The sequence below is a fragment of the Pholis gunnellus genome, assembly GCF_910591455.1.
Source record: "Pholis gunnellus genome assembly, chromosome: 13".
NCBI classification, from domain to species: Eukaryota; Metazoa; Chordata; class Actinopteri; order Perciformes; family Pholidae; genus Pholis; species Pholis gunnellus.
The window spans coordinates 7,512,838-7,536,032 of record NC_136540.1 but is presented as its reverse complement, the minus strand read 5'-3'; the positions used below and the strand labels follow the sequence as shown (position 1 = coordinate 7,536,032).

At 41.8% G+C, this 23,195-nt stretch overlaps 3 protein-coding genes across 3 annotated transcripts; 2 read left to right on the top strand and 1 right to left on the bottom strand.

Annotated features, from left to right (window-relative positions):
- Positions 1–91: 91 nt before the first annotated feature.
- On the bottom strand, positions 92–5,412 carry LOC306704706 (F-box only protein 40-like). Its single transcript, XM_079171198.1, has 9 exons — positions 5,358–5,412; positions 4,703–4,741; positions 4,031–4,580; positions 3,537–3,949; positions 1,989–2,168; positions 1,483–1,724; positions 1,263–1,394; positions 513–846; positions 92–404 (listed from the first exon to the last, which is right to left on the bottom strand). The coding sequence occupies exons 2-9, from the start codon at positions 4,703–4,705 to the stop codon at positions 192–194; spliced, it is 2,067 nt and encodes a 688-aa protein (XP_079027324.1). The 5' UTR covers positions 4,706–4,741; positions 5,358–5,412; the 3' UTR covers positions 92–191.
- Positions 5,413–6,007: 595 nt separating this feature from the next.
- LOC306704937 (F-box only protein 40-like) lies at positions 6,008–12,312 on the top strand (the record flags this gene model as incomplete). The annotated part of the gene is made up of 6 exons (XM_079171549.1): positions 6,008–6,140; positions 7,084–8,235; positions 8,922–9,208; positions 10,042–10,173; positions 11,026–11,362; positions 12,091–12,312. The coding sequence occupies exons 1-6, from the start codon at positions 6,138–6,140 to the stop codon at positions 12,310–12,312; spliced, it is 2,133 nt and encodes a 710-aa protein (XP_079027675.1). The 5' UTR covers positions 6,008–6,137.
- Positions 12,313–15,109: 2,797 nt separating this feature from the next.
- LOC306705179 (apoptosis-inducing factor 3-like) lies at positions 15,110–22,902 on the top strand (the record flags this gene model as incomplete). Its single annotated transcript, XM_079171881.1, has 19 exons — positions 15,110–15,128; positions 15,353–15,443; positions 15,743–15,852; positions 16,262–16,371; positions 16,448–16,492; positions 17,223–17,304; positions 18,027–18,139; positions 18,235–18,321; positions 18,452–18,543; positions 19,542–19,690; positions 20,180–20,295; positions 20,380–20,451; positions 20,575–20,638; positions 21,104–21,180; positions 21,533–21,650; positions 21,790–21,888; positions 22,232–22,307; positions 22,422–22,526; positions 22,818–22,902. The coding sequence occupies 19 exons, from the start codon at positions 15,110–15,112 to the stop codon at positions 22,900–22,902; spliced, it is 1,710 nt and encodes a 569-aa protein (XP_079028007.1).
- Between the last annotated feature and the right edge of the window lie 293 nt (positions 22,903–23,195).

Sequence of the window (23,195 nt, the reverse complement as noted above, 5' to 3'; positions counted from 1 at the left end):
AGTTGAGTAAAACGTACAATACAGAAGAAGAAAAACTACAAGTTCAGGTTTATTTGATTTGCTCTGTGTAGTTCTTCGTGACATACTGGTTATAAGACATCATCCCTATACTTGTGCAGTGTAATCTGCCTTCAGTGTCAATAATGCACAAATACATTCTGAAACGGCAGGTAGAATGAAAAGGATCTTTTTCATTGTTGCAATCTGTTTCTTGCAAAATGGGCGACGAGGTTAATCCTCTCCTGGCTGCACACCTGCTTGTCACTCATGCTTGGGAGGGGAACGGGCTCACTGTGCAGAGAGGACTCGTAGTAAGGACAGACTTTTAGATGAGCCGATATGGGAGGGATGTCTGCCATATGCCACGAATTCACTGAGGAGAAGAGGTGACTGAACTCCCATACCTGGAGAGAAACAGGAAGAGACAAAAGGAAATATGGATCACAGTGAGTATGGGATTCCCTATTATAAATTAAAATAATGGATTGGATGATTCAGTACGCATATCTCACAGGTTTGGCCTTCCACTTGGCTCCTCCATGTGAGTAGGTCTTCTTCTCCCAGCGGAGGGTGACCATCCCTCTCTCCTGCAGCAGAGAGGAGCTCACCTCCCTCATCAGCTGGGACACCAGAGCCAGCTGGGACAGGGACAGACTGTCCAGGAAACTGGCCATGTGGCACAGCACCTCGTAGGGCAGCGAGCTCAGAGAGTCCTCTGGTCCTTCTCCCCGACCTCCTCTCTTCCTCTGAGTGGTGGAGGAGTCCGCTGAGCTCCTGGGCGGCTGGGAGTCGTCACCTACTGAGGCTACAGGTGTTGGACGCAAGTTGAAACTCCTCAGCTGATGACTGTAGGGATGAAAATATAAAGCCCTTCATTCACTAAACAAATACAAGCCAATACGTTTCTAAACTTTAGACTTCTATACAATCAGACTTTTGCAACCAGAGGAGTCGCCCCCTGGCGGCTGTTAGAAATAATGCAGGTTTAGGGCAACCTGGTGGCAACCTGTTGAATGTAAATCCAATATTCATTCTCTTTTAGCTCTGTTTTTTGTCTCTACCAACTCCTGAGGGAACCTTCTGGCTCTTTAGCTGCTAAACTGTCTGTCTGCTGTTTGGTAATGAGCAGCTAGCGTACACAAAGCTACGAGAGTGATGAGAGTATAAATCATGGCCACTTTAAAATGTTGTGATACTATTTAATGGCAAATGGTCGACCCAAATATTTCAAATCTGTACCGATGAATGTGAAATGTGCTCACTCATAGGAGACGGTGGCTTTGTGTGTGGAGGGCTGAAACCTCCTCTGGCTGTAGGTGCATCCCAGGTAGGATAGAGGGCATCTCTGCTCAAACCATCCACTTAGACTCGTCTGGATGTCACTGTGGACGTTCCTGGGAGGGAGATGAGAGATCAACATCCATTACTTTAATGTTCATCCTTTTTTCAATAAGAGAGACAAGTCAGTAGTCAGTAGTATACCTGAAATGTGTGGGGAACTCTCTGCGGTGGAAGGTGTGACCGCAGAGGAAGGTGAAGGCACAGCTGGCTCTGGTGTTTCTGCCGCTCACCCTCTCTGACTGCAGCTGAAGACGAAGCTTCAGAGGTCTGTCGGCCATCACCTCAGCCAGGGTCGTCTTCGCTTGAAACGGAGCCGTGCGGAACGAATGCGTCTGTGTTGCCGCGTCGATATAAATCCCATCGGATGAATTTGCCTCACTGATCTGCATGGAAACCAAATGATCACGATCCCTCGTTATTTCTGGTGAAAGGACCACTGTTTTTGCATGAAGTACCTCACTAAAGGTTGTTGTATCTTCCACACAATATACAAGTCAAACTGCAGTAACTTGAAACTGGTTTTAATATAAACAAAAACACATTTAAATTAGTATTTTGTTGTATCTGTTGCTGCTGGTACAATTGATTTTATTTAGCTTGTTAACCATCGTGTTTCATATATATACGGTCATAAATATCTCACTGACCTTGTGACCCCTGGCCTCCATTTCAGCATAGCCCAGCAGGGTGGCTGCTGCTTCATCACTGAAGCAGTCCTCATCCTTGAACACGAGGTCGGATGTGTCCACACTGCAAGGCTCGCTCGGAGGCCGACTTGTGTCGTAGTGATGAATCCGCCGCCTGCTGTAGTGATAGCTGTCGGGGATCTGACAGGAAGAAATACATTTTACATAATAAGTACAGAGCACAGTGAACACATCTTTTCGTAAATGAATGTTGAGTATGTTTTGTTTACGTTTATTTTAAAGCTGTATTGGGCCATTTTAGGCTTTAATGTAGTTGAGTGCAGTTTTATTTGGATGGAGCGTTTCCTAGTTGCTGTAGTTTGTACGACACTCTTAAAGTTTCGATTTTTCACTTCCTTTTGGTGGAAAAGTACCCTACTCGACTCTAAATTTCATTTGAGCAAAAAAGGGTCTAAACTAGGGATGTAACAGTACGATTATGTCAAATTTGTCCTGAACCGTTGGGTACAGGATGTTCCGTATGTCGCATCCTCATATCGGTACGCCCTGTGACCAAAACACTGTTAAAACAGTCTATTTTTGCCAACTCCTCACACATGAGGAACGGAGGTTCTGGAGTGCGAGTTTTCACTCAAGGGCACTTCGAAATGCAAACAGGACGAGCCAGAGATAGAACCACCAACCTTGTGATTAAAGGACGACCTGCTCCAGCCATTGAGCCACAGCTGCACCGTGAAAAATATGCTCGTCAAAATAGCTGGCGTCTGTACAGTCTTAGTTCTCTGGTGTGCCCACACGTCGTACGTAGGCAAGTATGTGAACAATTCTGTTCATGATGCAGCTGGTTGTACTGTAAAGTACTGTATAGCCAAGTTAGTCAAGCTCAATGGACCACAACTTGTGTCAAACTGTATGCCAACATTGATTAACTAAAGTTCAGTTTATCTACGGATAAACATTTACTTTATGACGGCATAACCTGAATGTGTCAATTAGAGACAAACACAGACTAGGCAAGTCTTTCTCCCCACAACATTCAGGCAGCACTGCAGTTTTAGACCACGTCAAAGAGAATACTGAATATACTAAACTAATACTAAAAGTATTCGGTCAAAGGGCTTGAGCACCCCAGCAATGTTCCTTCACTTGTGCATTTTAATAAGTCTGTTGTGGCAAAGCTGCAGTTCAGGAATTACCGACAGGTCAGAGTCTTACGATTGAGCTTTACTGACATTTGTGTTAACATTTTTACGATTAACATTTTCTTATTGACAATATGCCTGTAGCCAATTTGAGTGCCTTAACTCTAAGAATAAGAATAATGGCCAATTAGGTGCCGTTGAATTCAAATCAAAGGAAAATGAATTCGTTTTTTTTGCATTTTGTGTACCGTTACACCCCTACACAGGTATGTTACTGCTAAGGCCCGCTGAGATTTAAGCCCTGGTTATGCACGAAAAGAAGGAGGTCATCACTACGGTTGATGCAAACTCACCCCTTATAAGGGTGATAACAACAGTTCTATGTAACAGTAGCTGAAATCATCACCTTGAAAGAGCGCAGGGTCTGGACTGGGATAGGCTCCAGGCTGCCGTACACAAAATCATCCTCCCTCGGTGTACAGGCCTTCATTTGTCCGAAGGTAAGCAGCATGTGCCCATGATGCACCACATACATGTGGAACTCCTGCGGGGTGAGCTCCTGCCCCAGACGCTCCAGCACCCCCTCATTCCACGGGGCATGACCAGTCTCATCTATGTCTACAAGCGCATCATCTTTGTCCTTCACCTTCTCACCCGGCTTGGGATTGTCTTGGTTTGCCTGAGCAACAGCGCAGCCGCCTTTGTCCATGCCGAACATCATCTCGCACAGGTCGTATCTCTCTTTGTTGACGCCTGAGGCTTGCCCCACTCTGTTCTGTAGAGTCTCCTCGACAGCGTTATTGTCACACAAGCCGCTTTCTGCAGGAACAGAGGTGTGAAGTGTAAAGACAACAGCTGAGGAAAGAAAGACCAGAAATCACAACACTTTTGTATTATTACCTTCATCTGTGACACCGTTGACGGACCCTCCCGTTGCCGTCTCTTCTTTCTTCTCATCCTTTACTTCCTCCTCGTCTGCTTCGATCAGCTCTGGAAAGACAGGCTTCAGTTTCATGCGGTCATAAAGGTCTGACTGATCCACCAGGGCCATGGCAAGATCCAGAGGCTCCTCCTGCTCCTTGATTTCCTTCAGCACGTTCACCTGCAGGGCCAAGCCGCCGTGTGGGTTTGTGTCATCGGTCGGCCACCGGAGCCACTCCATGGAGCAACACACTACGCTGGCCGGACACAGCTGGAGGTGAGCCGCCTGCGAGGAGCGGGGCAGGTGGAGCGGGCAGCCGTACTCGGCGTTGAGGCAGGGCACCCTCACGTTAGGGCAGAGCAGCAGGTGATCCTCCTCTTTACAATGGTGGAAGAGGGCTCCACAGTGCAGGCGGCAGGGGATGACCGCACAGCACACTGAGACCTCCACCCGAGCCCTGTAGCGCCGGCTGTAGCAGGAATCACAGTGGACATGCTGTCGCACCCCGGAGGCTCGAGAACGATGACTCTGATTGGATGAGAAAGAAAAAGAGAGGAGTCAACTTGGAACATAAAAAACAGTGCATAACAAACATGGTGCATCAAAGCTTTAACTCAACATGAATTAGATGTGGAAGGTCTGTGACTCACCATATCTAGAGGACACTGAAGCAAAGGTTTTTTGTAATCCTGCAAGTAAAACACAGAAATGACACACAGATTCATACGTAAACCATGTAATGTTAAATACCCCAAATAGTGGATAACATAGTGTTACTCAACCTTTTTGGATTGGGATCCATCATCACAAGTCACATATGGCAGATTATTATGACCAGGTCAAACAAAGAGAGATTCTTACCTTCTGGTTTAATATGAATTATTATAGGCCTGACATAGTAAAATGATATTATTATTCTCAAGAGTTTTAGGCAGCATTAATGTTGTTTGTTTCGTATATCATGTATCTTATGATCCCTACGCCTCACAACAAACAGTAAAGGTAAGCATCAACGTCTGTTCTTCAGCTTGGCTCTAAAAGCACTCTTACAAAACTGCATTTAAATGTATTTATTCCATGTTCCACGAGGAGCTGAAGGTAAACTAGAGGCCTATATAGTAGTATTGTTCAGGTGTGTGTCCTGAAGCACAGACGAGCACTTGAAGCAACTTTACTTCAATTGTGTTACTGGTCTAAGAAGTGTCACTGTACCGTTTGCAACTTAAAAAGAACAAAAATAAACATCATCGAAGTATTTCAACACATTCACAACGGGATCAAACCGTATCCAGTCAAAGCTCTTACCAAGGTGCCACCGCAGACGTGTTGCTTCCTCCTCGTTTTATAACGTTGCTTTTGCTCCCTGTGCTGTTTGTACTGCCAGGTTAAAATTAGCCAAGAACCACCAAGCACCAAGCCCCCCCCCCCCCCCCCCCACCCTTCAGTTTCTGAAGCGGACTCAATCACGGCCACCAAACTTCTATCTATTCATTCCTGGGCCAAATGAATGTGCACCTGAATCAAGCACAGAGTCATCAGCTTATCTTGTGTTGGAGTGACTCTGACACTTGTTATTGAATCTCCACTAGAGGACACTGTTTGGATAATAAGTAAGACTAATTTTGCTCTCTGCAGCTGCAAATCAATTGTGCAAAACACCACAATGTGAATCAGAGGGAGAGATTTCCTGGTGTAAGTCTCTGAGGGTACTGGTAACCCAAACCATGTTTCTGACCACCTGTGTAACATTTCTCAGTCAGCGCTCGGCTCTATTTATAAAACACACACATAGCTCAGACACACACACACACTCAGACACACACAGACACACACACACACACTCAGACACACACACACACACACACACACACAGACACTTGGTCTTTAAAGCACAAGACGGAGTACACAGAGTATGTTTCTCTGCTTTCCCTTCTCTCAGAGCGGTGGGCTTATGTCTGTAGTTCTGTTCCCATTGACTCTAATGTCACAGGACCCTGCTGGTATCCTGCCCTTGTGTGTGATGACACGCAGGACTTTGAGATTCATAGTTTCTTCTTTGTTTGCAGGACCTGCAAGATCTGAAGCATGGTATGATTTTATTTTGCAACCCCAGGATTCAGTTTTCCACTTGTATTTATCTTTAAGTTGCTGTAATCATCTTATTTTACAGTAGTTGACAGTATCACGTACGGTATATTCTGTTTTGCCTCTCCATTGAAGCTATAACATGTTTACCCAAAGTGAAATATTCAAAGCCACAATTTCATGTTTATTAATGGCTGACCCATTTCACTATGAAGCAGGGAATCTCTGTCCTTCACATATTTCACAAACCGTTCGTCTGATCTACTTGGGAGATGTATGGAATGCTTTCTTCAAACTTGGAAACGTGACAATGTTAATACGCTTTAAATAAACAAGTAAACAGCGCTCTGTGTAGCATAATGCTGCTAAGCTGGGCCACCTGTGTGTCCTTGGCCTGTCTCGTTATTTGGTTTAACTGACAACTTATTGGGAATCTACTTTTACTTACTTTCTCGCCTGAAAATATATTTAAACCTAATAAAGCAGCATATTAACAGCTTTTATTACCAATACTCAAAACTTTCTTCCAGAAATAGAATTATTAACTATTAATAGTAAAACTATATTTTTAAATGCTTCGGTGCTTTGTGAGTTATTTTGGGGAACAATTAGCATATTAACACTATTCAATATTTAATATAAATATATAGCTGTTTTTTCGCCGTTGCCCATCTTGCTCAATGGTAAAGTCTGTCCCAGGTGTTCTTTCCTGAACCGGAGTGTATTTCACTGGTGTTTGTGAAGGTGTTTCAATTAGCGGTACTCAAGAAAGCTGCAAGCAGCAGCACCACAGGCCAAGCATTCAGCCTGTTCTGAAGAGGCATGTTTTCAAAGGGCACTACACTAGTAGAGATTAAAAGCCCCAAATTAAAGATGATTTTGTGACTGTTTTTATGCTTTTTATCCATTACATCATTTTCCTTTCTTCCTCCCGGAACCCAATCAGAGTCAGTGTTCTCGAGCCTCCAGGGTGCGACAGCACGTCCACTGTGATTCCTGCTACAGCCGGCGCTGCAGGGCTCGGGTGGAGGTCTCAGTGTGCTGTGCGGTCATCCCCTGCCCCCTGCACTGTGGAGCCCTCTTCCACCTTTGTAAAGAGGAGGATCACCTGCTGCTCTGCCCTAACGTGAGGGTGCCCTGCCTCAACGCCGAGTACGGCTGCCCGCTCCACCTGCCCCGCTCCTCGCAGGCGGCTCACCTCCAGATGTGTCCGGCCAGCGTAGTGTGTTGCTCCATGGAGTGGAACCGATGGCCGGCCAACGACGCCCATTCTCATCCAAACACTGAGCTACTGAAAAACCTGCTCAGGGAAAGAGAGCAGGAAAGATGTCTGGACTTTGCCATGGCCCTGAAAGACCAGGACCTCCTGTTTCACTCCATGAAGATGAGAAATCTGTTCCCAGAGCTGACCCAGAGTGTGGATGACGACGAGGAAGAAAGGAGGGACAAGAGGAGGAAGGAGAAGCAGAGGAAAGAGGCAGCAGAAAAGGCAGCTGCAAAGGAGGCCAGTGAGCCCACTTGGGAGTCTTTGAACATGCAGATATCTGGTGAAAAAGAAGAGGAGGATGAAGATGAGGTCGACGTTGAATATGAGCAGGAGCTAACCCAGGAAGAGAGAGAGGCTATTGCCAGGGGCACAGAAGTGAATCCTGATCTGTTGGAAAACTACAACGCCTGGGAGAGCATGTTCAGTATGGAGATGGGTGGCTGCAGGAAAGCTGGAGAGGCACTTATGGAAGGCAGAGACCAGGAACTTTCTGAAGGGAGAGGAGACGGCCTGGCCACTCTGACAGAAGAAGATACATCAGATACCTGTATGGATGGCTCAGCATCAAACTACCAACGGGGCAGCAGTGCATGCATTGCTTCCTCCACACCCTCCTCTTGTCTCGCTGAAAAACAAAAAATGGAATATGTGTACGAACTGTTGGAGCCGATGAAGATTATCACTGTGCGTACCTTTAAAATCCCAACCAGCTTCTGTGCCAGGCAGTCCCGCATCCGCAACCCCAATTTCTACAAGAGGGAGAAGCGAGCTGTGGATACCAGCGACCTGGGGGTGGTGCTAGAGGAGATGCCAGTGTGGGATGAGGTTCAGGTGAGAGAGATTCATCCTCCTTCTTATCTTTTAAATCCATCGCACCTCTTTTGATTAAAATGTCCTCGTTTTGGTCATTTTTGGTGCGCTTAGGGAAAGTGTATTTTCCTGAGCGTCTGTCAAGCCAGAGAGAAAATTGAATTGAACGTCTCACTTTCTTTTTACTATAAAAGCATTTTCAGTGCTGGAAGAATTTGTCAATTAATTAATTTGTCAATCAATAGAATATTAAACATTTTTATCATACATTTATCAGGTAAGGCAAGGGTAAGGGTTCTGGGCTGTTGGTTAAAAAACAGGTAATTTGAGTGTCACTTTGGGCTCTGGGACATTCTGATGTGATATAATATATATATATATATATATATATATATATATATGTACTGTATACAGTTTTCTTTTTTTAAATTATTTTTGACATTTTAAAGATAGTCAAAGGAAATATGCCGACATTCTGTGAGCTACAGCTCTTGTTGTGTCAGATTAAATGTGCTTTATACCCCGGTGCACCACCGTTTGTGACGATGTTGAGATACAAAAACTACTATTCATTTAAAAATAGTATACCCACATCAAATGACTTGCTCAGTGGAATTCAGTGGCATAATGTTTAACTCTTCATAAATCCTAATGACCACAGATAAACTAAATATACTGTCACATAATGTTTTCGATGTGCCTCTCAGGCCTCTCTGCTGTGCTCCCTGGAGAAGGAGCAAAGGGGTCACCTCATTGCGGAGAACATATGCACGGACGGTCTGTTACAAGATGAAGGCACACAGACCTACAACTTCTTGTCTGCTCCTTTCCGGAGAGAAACATCGCTGGCTGACCTGACCGCTGCCAAACCGCTGGAGCTGCACCTACAGCTGCAGGTGGAAAGCGTCACCAGTCGGCACCACAAGGGCAGCTCTGCCTTCACCTTCCTCTGTGGACACACCTTCCAGCGCAGAGAGTATGGCAAACATTATAAGTGGGTTTTCTTATTTTTTATCCAATTATCCTTTGAAATCGAATTATTGCCTGCATAGGAAATAAGAAATTCCAAATATAGTTTATTCACAGTTTTAAAAAGGTGCTTTGTGTCAAATATGGCCGCATGCGCCAAACAAATAGGGATCAACATTTTCACGTCTACTACTGGGTCCACACATTTTAAATGTACAGTTATTGTTTATACCAAAAAAAGCCAACTTCTAACTAAAAGCAGGACAAGAATATGCCAAATTTGACCAAACGGTTGAAACTCCGCAAGCTGGTCAAAATAACATTGCGAATCGATCGTAATCGTCATGTGTGGCATAAATCTATATTGTTTTTACTCTGCCACTAACCTGGGAATTCATATACATTTTGATAGTTTCTTTATTGGATTAAATGACAGAAATGAGAATACATCTTGTATCATTATGTCCTCCCGCCAGAACACTAATTTGCCGGGAGGAGAGGGGCTGTTGCTAGCCAGATCTTACACCTTAGTAAAACAATTCTAATATAAAATGAAATGTTGTGTTTGTACTCATACCAGTCCAGGTTATCCTGGAAGATGGAAAGTAGGTTAAGTAGATAAAAGGATATTATTTAAATAATAGAGACTCGATCATTATTACTTGAATCTATTTTGTAGGAATTCACTGACCTAATCTGATTTATCCAGATGCTCTAACCACCACATCTCTGATGTTACAGTGAGATGAAAAACAAACCGTACAAATAAAAAATGTCTGATGTTACATTATTTTATTGAACCAAAGCAATGCACAACATTACATGTCATTTTCTAATAATAAAAGCTCTCACATGCAGGAACATCCACAGTGACATCCAGATGGGTGTGAATGGATGGTTCGAGCAGAGATGCCCTCTGGCCTACCTGGGATGCACCTACAGCCAGACGAGGTTTCAGCCCTCCACTCATGAAGCCACCGTCTCCTACAAGTAAGATAAAACAGTTCATCGTTATTATGGTGTCGTACTGATTCACATTTCTTTTTTTTTTTTGTAGCACCCCAAAACTCTATATCATGCATTAGTTGACTAACTTTAAACTGGAATGTTGAGTTGTAGATTCACTACTGAAATTTGCAGAACAATTAAGCTGTAGCTTGAAACCGCCATGCTAACCTGAATTGGCTAAATATCAAAATATTACCACACAACTTAATTCCTCTCCTTCCTCTTTCCACTATTTCCCTATAAAAACTCAGATCAAATAAGAAAACTAGAAACTAGTCACTCAACTCGACTCAACACCTCACCGTAGACTCACACACTCACACACACACACACTTACACACACCTATGGTCAGGCCGAGATAAACTAAAAAACGTGTGTGTCTCATCTTTCTGATATTATTTTTCCCCCACTTACTTGACATAAGTAGTTCTCTTTTCCTTCCTACTTGTTAGCCGCTATCTCTTCCTTCGCGTCTCTCCCGATTGTATTTTTTTACCACAGGTGGCCCTGACTGATACCAGTAACCAATCAAACAAAATGGCGGAAACTAAAGGCGCAGTTTGTGTTTTTTTATTTTGTTTATCCCACTCAAAGATGCTGCCCCATGATTTCCTTCATATTGTTAATATTACATATACTACTTAATTATTTTCACTCAACTTTATTGGGAACTGACTAGTTTTAATCTCTTATCTTTACACAGGGGCTACACATTCTTCTAGTGTCATCACTCTGTTATTGTTAACCAAGTTCCCCTGCAGATAAATTACAGTCATGCGGGGCAGTACAAATCTAATGAACCTTCAAGAACACAGTTTCCACTTTTGTTTCAGCGAGGACCTTGGCTGCTTTAGCCTGCATCCCACCATCCCTGCTTCTCCGGGTGAAGCTTCCCAGCCGTCCAGGAGCTCAGCGGACTCCTCCACCACTCAGAGGAAGAGAGGAGGTCGGGGAGGAGGACCGGAGGACTCTCTGAGCTCGCTGCCCTACGAGGTGCTGTGCCACATGGCCAGCTTCCTGGACAGTCTGTCCCTGTCCCAGCTGGCTCTGGTGTCCCAGCTGATGAGGCAGGTGAGCTCCTCTCTGCTGCAGGAGAGAGGGATGGTCACCCTCCGCTGGGAGAAGAAGACCTACTCACATGGAGGAGCCAAGTGGAGGGTGAAGCAGACGGTGAGATAAGAACCAGTGTGTCTATCTGGTTTACTTGACCGTTCATCAGCAACATCTGCCAGTTTAAATGATGTCATCAAAAAGAAAGTGATTTTTTAATATTTAAGAGATGGTCAACATTAGGGGAGAGTACAGTATATGATACAAGATAGAATCAGGTAGGGCGTAGGTATGGATTTTTTATCTCTATTGAATAAAAACACTATAATCTTCATGAAGTTTGGATTTATTGCAGGACTGTTAGTTTTAGTTATGTGTACCTAATAAAGTGGAAATTGATTATAATAAGTAGTTAAAACTAGCTCCTCAGCCAGCCACATCAGTTAAATGCTGCTGATCCAAAGTCTAATTATTTCACATAATTATAATACACTAACTTTTACTTTTGATATTTAAGCACATCTAGTACTTGCTGTAGTAATGTTACATTAATAATGAACCAGAGTACTTCCTCTGCAGAGACCTCAAGTTTTATAACGGCTAAATATTCTATGTGCAGCTTCACCACAAAGAGTACTGTCCTTTACTGCCTTAACTAACATTTAATATTTGATTGAATACAATTTTAGGAGAATATTGAGTGTAAATGAAAATATACGACTGAATATCCCGATCTCTCTCTCTCTCTCTCTCTCTCTCTCTCTCTCTCTCTCTCTCTCTCTCTCTCTCTCTCTCTCTCTCTCTCTCTCTCTCTCTCTCTCGTGCCTGTCTCTTCTCTGTGACTTCAGGTTTGGCAGTTCAGCACTTTGTTCTCTCCTGTGGACGATTGGTGCTTCCAAGACGTCCCGTCCATGTCAGAGCACCTAAAGGTGTGTCCCTGGTATGAGAGAGAGTCCAGGACAGAGAAGGTTCACCTGCCTCACGTCAGAGAAGAAGAGGTCCAAACTAAGACAAGCTGTGATGGTCCCACTCTTACCCAATTGTTCCAGCAGAAGAGGATCATGATGTAGTGTATGCTGCTTTAATCTGTTATTATAAAGCATGTGGTTAGTTGCATGATGCCTTGTTTTAAAATGTAGAAACTGAATATAACTTTTTAGAAACACACAACCTGAATAAATACTTGAGCGGCTGTACATAGCAGCAACTGCACTGAACTGACCATATGATATTAAATAATCAGTGTTGCATAAAAAATGCTCAAAGAAAATTAAATGCAAATAATTTCCAAAAAACAAATGCAGCTTAGGCAGTTTATTGGAGCTGATCGCTGCACTTTTTATGTCTAAACTCCCAAAAGACATCTGCTAACGTGTGCTTCATCTTTACTTTATTGACAAACATTAGAAGTTACAAGCAAACACTATAAGTTACAGTGGTCATTCGGGTCCTTGAACCACTGTTCAACTGAACCAATGGAGTCATTTTTGACACGGAGAAACCCAGAGCTGGCTTCTCTAGTGGTCGTTGCTGGTGTTGTTGTGTGTGCTGGGGAGGAAGTCGGCCCTGAGCAGTCTGTAAAACAGCACCATGTTCATGATGGAGATGAGACTCAGGCCTACTGTCCCCATCATCAGGACGTAGCGAGACATACGTTCACTGTGAGCCGCCAGCCAGCGGGTCATCCAAGCCAGCGTGCAGACACGAAACACCAATAACCTGCAGGTCGAGACTGGGACAGAGGATGTCGTATGTGTACGGATTGTTAAGCCCTCTGAGGCAAATTTGTGATTTTGAGCTATAAAAAATGAATTGAATTGAACTGAATAAATGTCTGATTACTTTTATGTGCAATAATGATTTAACTGTACACAAAATTGTACATTAGTTCAAATGTACCACACTGTGACAAAGTGAGTGAGAACACACTTGTCCCCATATTTCACTGATCTACACATTTCTTTAGCCACAGTTCCATCATGACCTGTAACTGAAGACACTTACTATCTCGGGTTTGTTTGTGTTTCGTATTTGGTTTAATTGCAGTTCATATAATATCAACGTCGCAAGTTAAAGTAAAACACAGACAGGTATTGTTATGTAATGTAAAAGTTTCTTTATTGATTCAGTTCTGTATTTCATCAGTTAATCATTATCTTCTTTGATACGTACTTTATACCCTCCATGTGTTCCAGAGTCACAAGGAGGACGTGCACAACCATTCCCTCTATTTATACACAGGATGAAGTCAGCAGTGATGTCATGGGGTCAGAACAAATATGGGGGGGGTAACAGTTATACTTTATACCGTTATGATGAGTTGAGTTTTATTCAGTTCAGCTAAGTTAACTGTTTTTTTGTGGGGTTTTGTATATACGTTTGGTTACACGTGTAGCAGGGCCACTTGAGTAAATGAACACCTTTTGTTTTCTGGACAAAGTTTCTCGTGTCGGCCTCCAGTCAGGATCCCTCACACTCTGCCATTATTACTGCATCTATACTGTACATTTTGAGAAATTTATTTATGCTATTCTTGCAATTATATTTTACACACTTAATAGATCCCATTTCTTAACATTTTTTTCACTTATTTACATCGTGGTTATATATTGTACATGTTTGATGCCCATATTTAATATATTTCTTATATTTGTCATTCCTTATTTCTTAGTTTTATTGACTTTTATTCGATATTATCAACATTGTCTCTATTTTCCCTATAATTCCAAATACTATCATCCAGTTCATGTAGCTCACACCTGTCTATGTATTTATCAAGAAAATGAAAATGAACAATTGCGCATGTGAAATAAAGCATTACTCAAGTACTGTACTTAAGTACAATTTTGAGGTACATGTAGCCACTTTACTTGAGTATTTGCATTTTCTGCTGCTTTATACTTCTTTTCCACAATTCAGAGGTAAATATTACAAAATATAATCAACAAATAATTAATAATGTTTTGTTCTAAGTTTAGACTTTATTGATCTCTGTGAGAACATTTGCAAGCTACTCAGCAGTATGTAAAGTAATTTAAATTAGTTTGACTTTTACTGCAATACTAAAGTGATATTGACATTAATGCACCAATTATCATAATCCAATAATATAAAACTTTATCCTGTAATGGCCCACTTTGCATAATGAGTACTTTTACCTTTGGTAGTACCTGCCTGGTAACTAGTAAAAGATGTGAATAAACTACTTCTTCCACCACATTCGCCTACTGAACTTCTTTCATGTTTCGTATGTGTACAGATTGTAAAGCCCTCTGAGGCAAATTTGTAATTTGTGATTTTGGGCTACACAAAATAAATTGAATTGAATTGAATTGAATGTTTCTAGCATTTAATAAGTGACTGATTTAAAATCCTTGGGCTTTGCGGTGATGAATCTTGAAACTTGAACCGATGTGTGAATGATAGTAGGCCTGAATCCGGTTTTGTAAGTTGTGCTTTGTCGCCTGTCCATTCAGTGTCGTCTGCTGCTGCCTCGTCAGCCTTTCTCTATACCGCCGTTGTGAAACACAAAAGACCACCATCGCCTTTCTCTGGAACAAAAACGGGGCTGAACATGACCACTGACATCACTGTTCATTCCCAAAAGTAACTTTTTGTTTGATTTTCGCTCGTCTTATCAAGCCCCCCAGAAACATCCACTTTTTCACTTTGTCTCCCAGGATCAAGGGATGAGGATTGGGGATGGACCGGATGCCGTGGAAATGTACTCTTATCCCATCATTGAGCAGATGAGCAGAAAACAACCTGGGCTGTTGAAGAACTTCTCTCAACGGAGCATCTGACAAGCTTTGAATGTTTCTGGAGGTTTTGTGTATATCTTTGTGGTGTTACAACTGAATCACTGACATGTCTGGGACCAAACCGCGTGAGTAACCTGCCTGAATATTCACACATTAAACCGTCCGGTAGGCCTACTTTATCAATGTTTCACTGAATTTAACAGCTGTTTAATCATTGGGAGTTTTCTGTATTTAGGAAACCTACATTATTGCTGATGTAGTTTGTTTAACTCCTTTAAATTCCTTTGAAATATGTGTGCATATGTGCACGCTCATGTGTGCGCGTATTCTTGCATGTGCGTGTGTTCAGCCCGTGAGGAGCTTCCGGACTCTGATCCAGAGGACACATCAGAGGAGCTGACTGAGATGGTGTGTCTGGAGTCAGACCTGCAGGATGGACAGTAAGGAGGAGGGGAGGTGTTCACAACCTGGCAACCTAAAACTTATTTATACATCAGTGCTTTATGTATTACTTATATATCAAATGATTTATGCACCATTAATCAACAAATGATGACAGCCTCAGATATATGAAACCAAGTCTGTCTCACTGACAAACATGACAACCTGTTTACACATCATTACTAATTGTCTAATTTAAAGCAGTTGAAGTTGAATAAAAATGTACTTTGGGCGGAAAACCTATTGCAGTATCTCTGTGTGTGTGTGTGTGTGTGTGTGTGTGTGTTTGTTACCTCAGGATGATGGAGGTTGAAGTGGGACATCACAGCGTGCTGTTGACACACAGCGAGGGCAAATACAGTGCCATTGGTAACCAGTGTACGCACTATGGAGCTCCACTCAGTAAAGGTAAAGATGCACACGGTGTGAGTTTGTGAGCACAGAGGAGCAGGGTTGGGGTTAAGGGTTAGACACCTTCATTCCATTTCATCATATTTTGTATCTGTCGCATAAAGTTTACCCGTCGTATTAGTATGTTTCATCTGCACAGATTTTGTATTTTAATATTGCGTCTTTATTCAACATTTGGCCAAACACACTGAATCTATGAGGATGGGATGCCTTCATCTATCGGAGCTATAAGTTGTCATTTAGGCAGACAAAACAGCTTCAATGTAAAGCTCTGGCACACATCACAGTTTAAAATATAGAATTTTCGATGTGTTCTGCAGTTTAATTGTTTGTCCTAAATTATTGCTTCCCTTCTTAACACCAGCACATGTCAATGATGTGTGTGTGTGTTCGCGTGTGTCTTCAGGGGTGATTTCAGGCAACACAGTGCGCTGCCCGTGGCACGGCGCCTGCTTCAACGTCCACACAGGAGATCTGGAGGAGTTCCCCGGCATGGACTGCTTACCCTGCCACAAGGTACACACCTGACCGACAGACGGACATTTGCTCTCATTTCACTGTAATTTTAATTTGTCTTCTTTTTTTTTTGAAGGTCAAAATTCAAAACCGCAAAGTGTATGTGTCTATAAACAAAAAGGTGAGTTAACAGTTAACTTCTCTGTTTCCTCTGATGTCATGGTGCTTCCTGTTTCATCAGGTCGTTGTGAATTTACTCGGTTCAGTGTTTAAATCAGCACATATGATAAATGGGTACTAATATGTTTGTATATTATTGAAATATTTTTTTGTTTGTATTCCATAATTTCGACAGTTTGCACTTAAAGTGGATCAAGTCCTCATGGTTCATGGTTTAGACCATGAATTGCTATTAAAACTCCCTTTTTAAACCCAAATTAATTTAATATATCCCAAAACATAGGATGTCAAATGCAGTATGGCAAAAATATATGCGCAAGAGAGTCAAAGTTCACGGTACAATGTTATGCCAAAGTGGTATGACCCAATTGAATGCATACTGCATGCAGCAGTATGTACTTTGTAAGGACAGCTGCAGTATGTACTAAAAGAAAAAAGAAAAAAGTATGAGCTTTGTAATGCATTTAAGTAGGTATAAGTTTAATTGCACACTGGAAAGAATGTGAAGACAAGACAGTTTTAAACAGCAGCAAACTGGAATGTAAACTTAATTTCCTCTTTGTAATGCAATATAACTCTCTAACCAATAATCGATGGATGAATACCAAATGTAGGATCTATTTTAGATGTCTAACAACATATCCTTTATATATATTGTTAACCATTTTAATATGTAAATAATTATTTCTGTTGATGGGTGATATGATGTTCATGTTTTCTACATGGTTCAGACTCTCAAGCAGGAAAAAAGAGTGAAGCGTATGGGAGCTGCAGTAGCAGGAGTTACTCACACTGTTCTGCTGCTGGGAGGAGGTGAGTGGGGAGCACTCTGAATGTCTTTGTATATGTGAGTGTGTCTGTGTGTGTGTGTGTGTGTGTGTGTGTGTGTGTGTGTGTGTGTGTGTGTGTGTGTGTGTGTGTGTGCATGTGCGTGTGTGTGCGTGTATATGTTGTTGTTGTCATTTAGAGCAGAAACATTATAATTAATCGCTGAATGGACGGACTGAAAATGATTCAGCAAGTATTTAAAATCACTTTCGAAGCAAAAATGCAGAATATTCTCTGGTTCCAGCTCCTCAAATGTGAAGACTTTGTGCTTTGCTTCGTTGCGAATTGAACATCTTTGGGTTTTGAATTGACAGTTGGGCGAAACAAGATATTTTGAAGACATAGCTTTGAGCTCTGGGTAATTGTCACAGACATGTCCTGACATTTTATACAGTAATCAGTTTAATCAGTTAATTGCAAATAAATGAGTCATTGATGAAAACGTTTGTTGCGGTCATGAGCATTTACTGAGCAGAACTACTATATTACTCTTATAACCCTATTTTGAATAACTACAATACTAGATAGAACTGAACTAAAACAAAAGACCTACCATACACAAACTCTAAATATATCCAATGATGTTTATATAATGTACATGGTGAGTGCAAGTCTGGTAGGTATTGTTCATTGTCTTGTATTGACATAGTGAGGCGCTTCATTGGAAGTTCATTCAGTGTGTGATAGTGTTATCTCTGTGGCCGCAGGAGCTGCGTCGCTGATCTGCGCTGAGACTCTGCGGCAGGAAAACTTTGGCGGCAGAATCATCATGGTCACGAGAGACGACCTTTTACCTTACGACAAAACACGACTCAGCAAGGTGCTGCGGGCTGAATGAAATGATACGAACACCAACATTTTAGTCATGAATATGGATGTGTGTTTTTTTATTGACTACCGTCACCTATTGTACAGGTAATGAATGTGGAGAACGACAGTATTCTGCTCAGGAGGACGGAGTTCTTCCATCAGCACGACATCGAGGTGTGGCTCCGGAAAGAAGTGAGTTCCTTCTCCAGCTCGTCGTCTACTCACAGCTTTAGTCTTGTTGCACAATTCCGTAATAACCTTTTTAGTGACTACAGTCTACATCTGATGCTTTTGGTAATTTGAACTGTGCAACACATTGCAGGCCGTGTCAGTGGACACAGGCATGAAGACAGTCACATTTGACGACGGTTCAGTTCAGAGCTATGACCAGCTTCTCATCTCAACAGGCTGCAGGTACACACACACACACACACACACACACACACACAAACATGTGTGTGCAAGTGTTCCATTTGAAACCAGGGCCAGCCTGAGCCTTTCTGAGGCCCCCAGGCAGCTACCCCTTATCCATCAAATGTGCAATAATTAAGTAATTCTTGTGGAAAATGTAACAAATACATAAAACATAGTATACAATGACTTTAAGATGTACTTCCCAATTTTGTTATAGTGGCCTCAAAACGCAAAATGTTTGTATAGATTAGATAAGATATGATTGTATTATATATGATCAATGGATGGATGTCAAGATATTTTTGGTTGAAACTGGTTGGTACAAACCTTACGTAAGCCCACATCATATTAGGTTTTACGAGGAGAAAAGATGATTAGTTTTTGACATAAAAATAAAACATTTCATAATTTAATTTCCTATATTGTTAAATAGGTTTGCAATATGATCGAGGATGTGATCCAAAAGGGTTGAAAAGGCATTTTTCATTTCATCTTAACTTTTAAAAACATCAGGGAGTGTATCATTAAATATTTTAATGATAACAACAAAAGCACAAAGAGTTCACGTTTGCAATTTCTCATCAGCCTGTGGTGACTGAGGGGCTCCAAGCGGCTTCTTCTAACATGAGTTATAAAGCTGTTGCTGCACATTAAGATTCATTTTCATACGAAAGAACTCAGACCAGAGAGAGTATACATTGTCTAAAAGTGTCATGAGCATCATCTTCAGCTCCACAGACAGCTGATATCAAGACTCATAAGGGTGAGCACTCCCTCTTGACTGTTGCTTTGATCAAAATGTTTTCTGCAGAACTTCAAGAGCATTTCTTGAAACGTTCATCCTCCTAAGATTGATCGCTATCAGAAAACGGGGCTCAGACACATTTCTCTTGATTGCAACAACAACCAACAGCAGATGTGATAACTGCACCTTGAAAGAGAAAAGTGCTCATTTTTTGGAGCACCACTACACTGCACTGCATTGCTTATAAACAGAGTCATGGCCTGTCCTTCAGAGCGAAGGGTCTGGATGTCCCCGGCATGAAGTTGGACAACGTCAGGATGTTGGAGACTCCAGAGGACGCCCGGCAAATCCACACAGCCTGTCTGGGCCGCAACGTCGTCCTCGTGGGAACCTCTTTTGTCGGTACTGTGTTTACAGCGTGCAGAATACGCACACTGTGTTTTTACATTTGTCTGGACTGTCGGTGTGTAGGAAATGAAAATAGACTTAACAGTTTCCTATTCAGCAGTTTTATGGATGTCAAAAACCTACAAAAGGCAGTAAAAGGTTATTGGGCCAACAATATGACAATAAAACGGATTACAACAATAAATATTACTGTTAGTTAAATCCTTAACAGAGAGTAATAAGAAATATAAAGCGCTATACCTTTCCTTTAAATTACTTATCCTTCATAATGAAATGGCTGTGTTCATGTTTTACTAGGACAAAAAGTATAAAGCTTTATATTTCTTTTTATACTTCATTATAATATGTAATGGAGTTCAAACCACATTATTTATTGATGTATTTTGTTGTATTTTATTTTTGTTATACACTTGGATTCCATTTGATTGTTCTGTACTTCATGATATTCACTGCTGCACCTTCACACGTTTATTTTTGTTCCAGGTATGGAAGTTGCATCTTATTGTATAGACAAAGCCTCCAGCGTCACAGTGATCGGCAGCAGTGAGCTGCCGTACCAGAGCACACTGGGTCGTGAAATTGGAAAAGTCACCTTGGAGGTGAGAAAGAGAGAGTCCTGTTTTATATCCGCGCACTCCTTCTCTTTTCAGCTACTTGTAGTTTAAACTCTGTTGTCGCTGCAGATGCTGTCAGAAAATAATGTGAAATTCTACATGAATGCTAACATCACGGAGATCAAAGGTGTGGACGGCAAGGTAAAGCGGGGAAAATACACATTGTGCCAATTTCTTTTATCACTTCAATTTCAGTAAAGAGAGTCAAATATGAAAATCTGAGCACTCTCGGTTCCTCCTGTCCTCTGTCCTTTCTTCCTCAAGGTGAAGGAGGTTGTGCTTAAAAGTGGAAAAGTTATCCCAGCAGATGTTTTGATTGTTGGTATTGGTGAGTGCAATGCAGACATTATAACACATCTCCATACAATTAATGTATTCATGTTATGCTCATTCGCTTTATGACTCTTGAACTTCTTTACACTATTAGATATTTCTGTAACGTACGATCACTTAATAAAAACAGTGAAAAGCCTCAGGAACTTTAAAGAATGCCTGTTGTACATTATATTACGAGTATCTGTTTTTTTCAGTAACTATGTTTGAGGTACTGTAAGCAGATACCTCTGGTCACTTCAGCCTGTTTCCAGTATTTGTGCTGAGCTAAGCTAACATGTTATCATATTTAGTGGACAGATATGGAAATGCATCTTTTTACTTGTATTTTTTTATATAATTGACGCAAAAACATATTGATAAATTTGATGTTTCGCAGCGATAAACGTCTCAACAACACTAACAATATTCCTACAAAACATGCTCAACATGCTTTTGTCCTCTTTCTTTCGTCCACCAGGCATCAAACCGAACTCTGAGTTCCTGCGGGGCAGCAACATACTGACGGACTCAAAGAACTTTGTAATAGTCGACAAGGTGAGCTAACAACCAGCTGTTCACCCGATGATCTCATTCTGTGCCTTCATTCTCAACACACAACCTCTCATCGCTTCTAAAAACAGAAAGGACAAACTGACACAGACTAGCACACAGACTAAATACACAGTGAAAGGGTGATAACGAGGGGCAGGTGACAGCGGGGCTGATGAAGGACAGGTGAAAACAATCATGGCGGGGCAGACAGTCACACAGGCGGGAAAACACACAAGGGCAGGAAGTGAAGTGTCTAAAACAAGAGAAAAATAAAGCAGGAAATGACTGAAAACTGGAAACAAGACAAACATGACATTAGATCAGAGCGAGACATGACAGTATCTCCCTCTTGCAGTACATGCGCACCAATATCTCCAGTGTGTACTGTGGGGGCGACCTGGCCACCTTCCCCCTGGCGATGGCCAAGAACCGGCTGGTCAACATCGGACACTGGCAGATGGCACAAGCTCACGGTAACGTAGTAACGATGTCAATGTGGTCACAAAGTCTGAGACGACAGACTTAGTTTGCGGCTTGGATTTAAAAGACGATATGTGTTGTTTCGTTTTAATTTCCAGCTAAATGTAAACACTTGATTTAATTGTTTCTAAGGGAGGATAGCGGCTCTGAACATGCTGGATAAATCAAGTGAGCTCAGCTCAGTTCCATTTTACTGGACCGTCCTACTGGGTAAAACCATTCGATATGCAGGTGGGCACACACACACACACACACACACACACACACACACACACACACAGAACCACAGCCCCCAACATGTGCAGATGTCAGATGTAAGAAAATGGTTTGTTCTTAGTATTGTTGGAACGAATAAAAAAAAAAAAAGTATGTCCAGTTTCATTTGAAGTTATTTATGTTTGTATTTTCAGATTTAAGCTACAATTAACTCACTAACTGGACCCTTTAATAAAAGAGCAACAGTGACAAACTATATGCACAAACTATAGACACTAAATCCCACCTTGATGAATTTCAGATTTTCCCACTTATCTCCATTAAATGTAACTCGTGTTTGTATTCCGGTTGTGTGCAGGCTATGGGGAGGGATACACGGACATTGTAATGAAAGGAGCGTTTGAGGACAGGAAGTTCCTGGCATTGTACATGAAGTGAGTTGAAAAAAACAGCTGCTGTTGTTGACAAAAAAACAAAACATGTAACTCCCTGATGAATATATGTTAAAATATATATGTTTGATTAAATCAAAATTGTGTAACCTGTAGGAATGATGAGGTCATAGCGGCAGCGAGCCTGAACTATGACCCAGCAGTGTCTGCAGTGGCCGAGAGGCTCGTAGCAGGAAAGGTCATCACGAAGAAAGAGGCTGAGTATGCAAAACCTTTCTGTTCTTCTTCCTTTCTGTCGTCGGACAATAACATCGTCTAAATGACGGATGACTGGGTGGGATCACAAAGATGTAGAGAGTTTTACTTACAGTAAACAGACAAAGGGGAACAAAGTATCTTATAATGTGTATGGACCTCTAGCAGTGTTTCTGCTGCCCCCAGTTACCCAAAGAAATTAGGTCTGTGACTCAAATGCAAATGTAACTGGGGCTAATCATTGCATAAAATGATGTAAATCCATGTAAAGTTCTCTCTTTTTCCTCTCCGTGACAGATCAGATGACCTGAGCTGGCTGCAGTTGTCCCAATCTAGACTTTCTTCTAATCTTTTGCTCAACACGTCATCCGTACGATGTTGACATGCAGCCAGAACGTCATCCATCCGTCTCTTTGTCACCGCCTCTCTCGCTGAGAGTTTGAAGACCTGGATTAACGTGTGTGTGGTTCAGGAGAGACAGACTTCACACAATCTACAGTGGAGTTTATATTTACACTGTTGTATTAGATGTAAATTGTGCGTCACACACTCAGTGTTCAGGTGAGGGGGGGACTCCCCCATGCAAACAACAGATACCTCAGACAGATGCAGCTTTTGGGACTTCTTTTTATAATCTTGATATTTTTTTTTCCTATAATTTCTTCAGAGTTGTTT

Bases quoted from the DNA above. Each gene is read 5' to 3' on its own strand.
- LOC306704706 (XM_079171198.1), bottom strand. The intron at 2,169-3,536 runs GTGATGATTTCA...TCTTCCTGTCAG, and splicing joins AGACCCTGCGCTCTTTCAAG to ATCCCCGACAGCTATCACTA. The intron at 405-512 runs GTGAGATATGCG...GTTTCTCTCCAG, and splicing joins CCAAGTGGAAGGCCAAACCT to GTATGGGAGTTCAGTCACCT.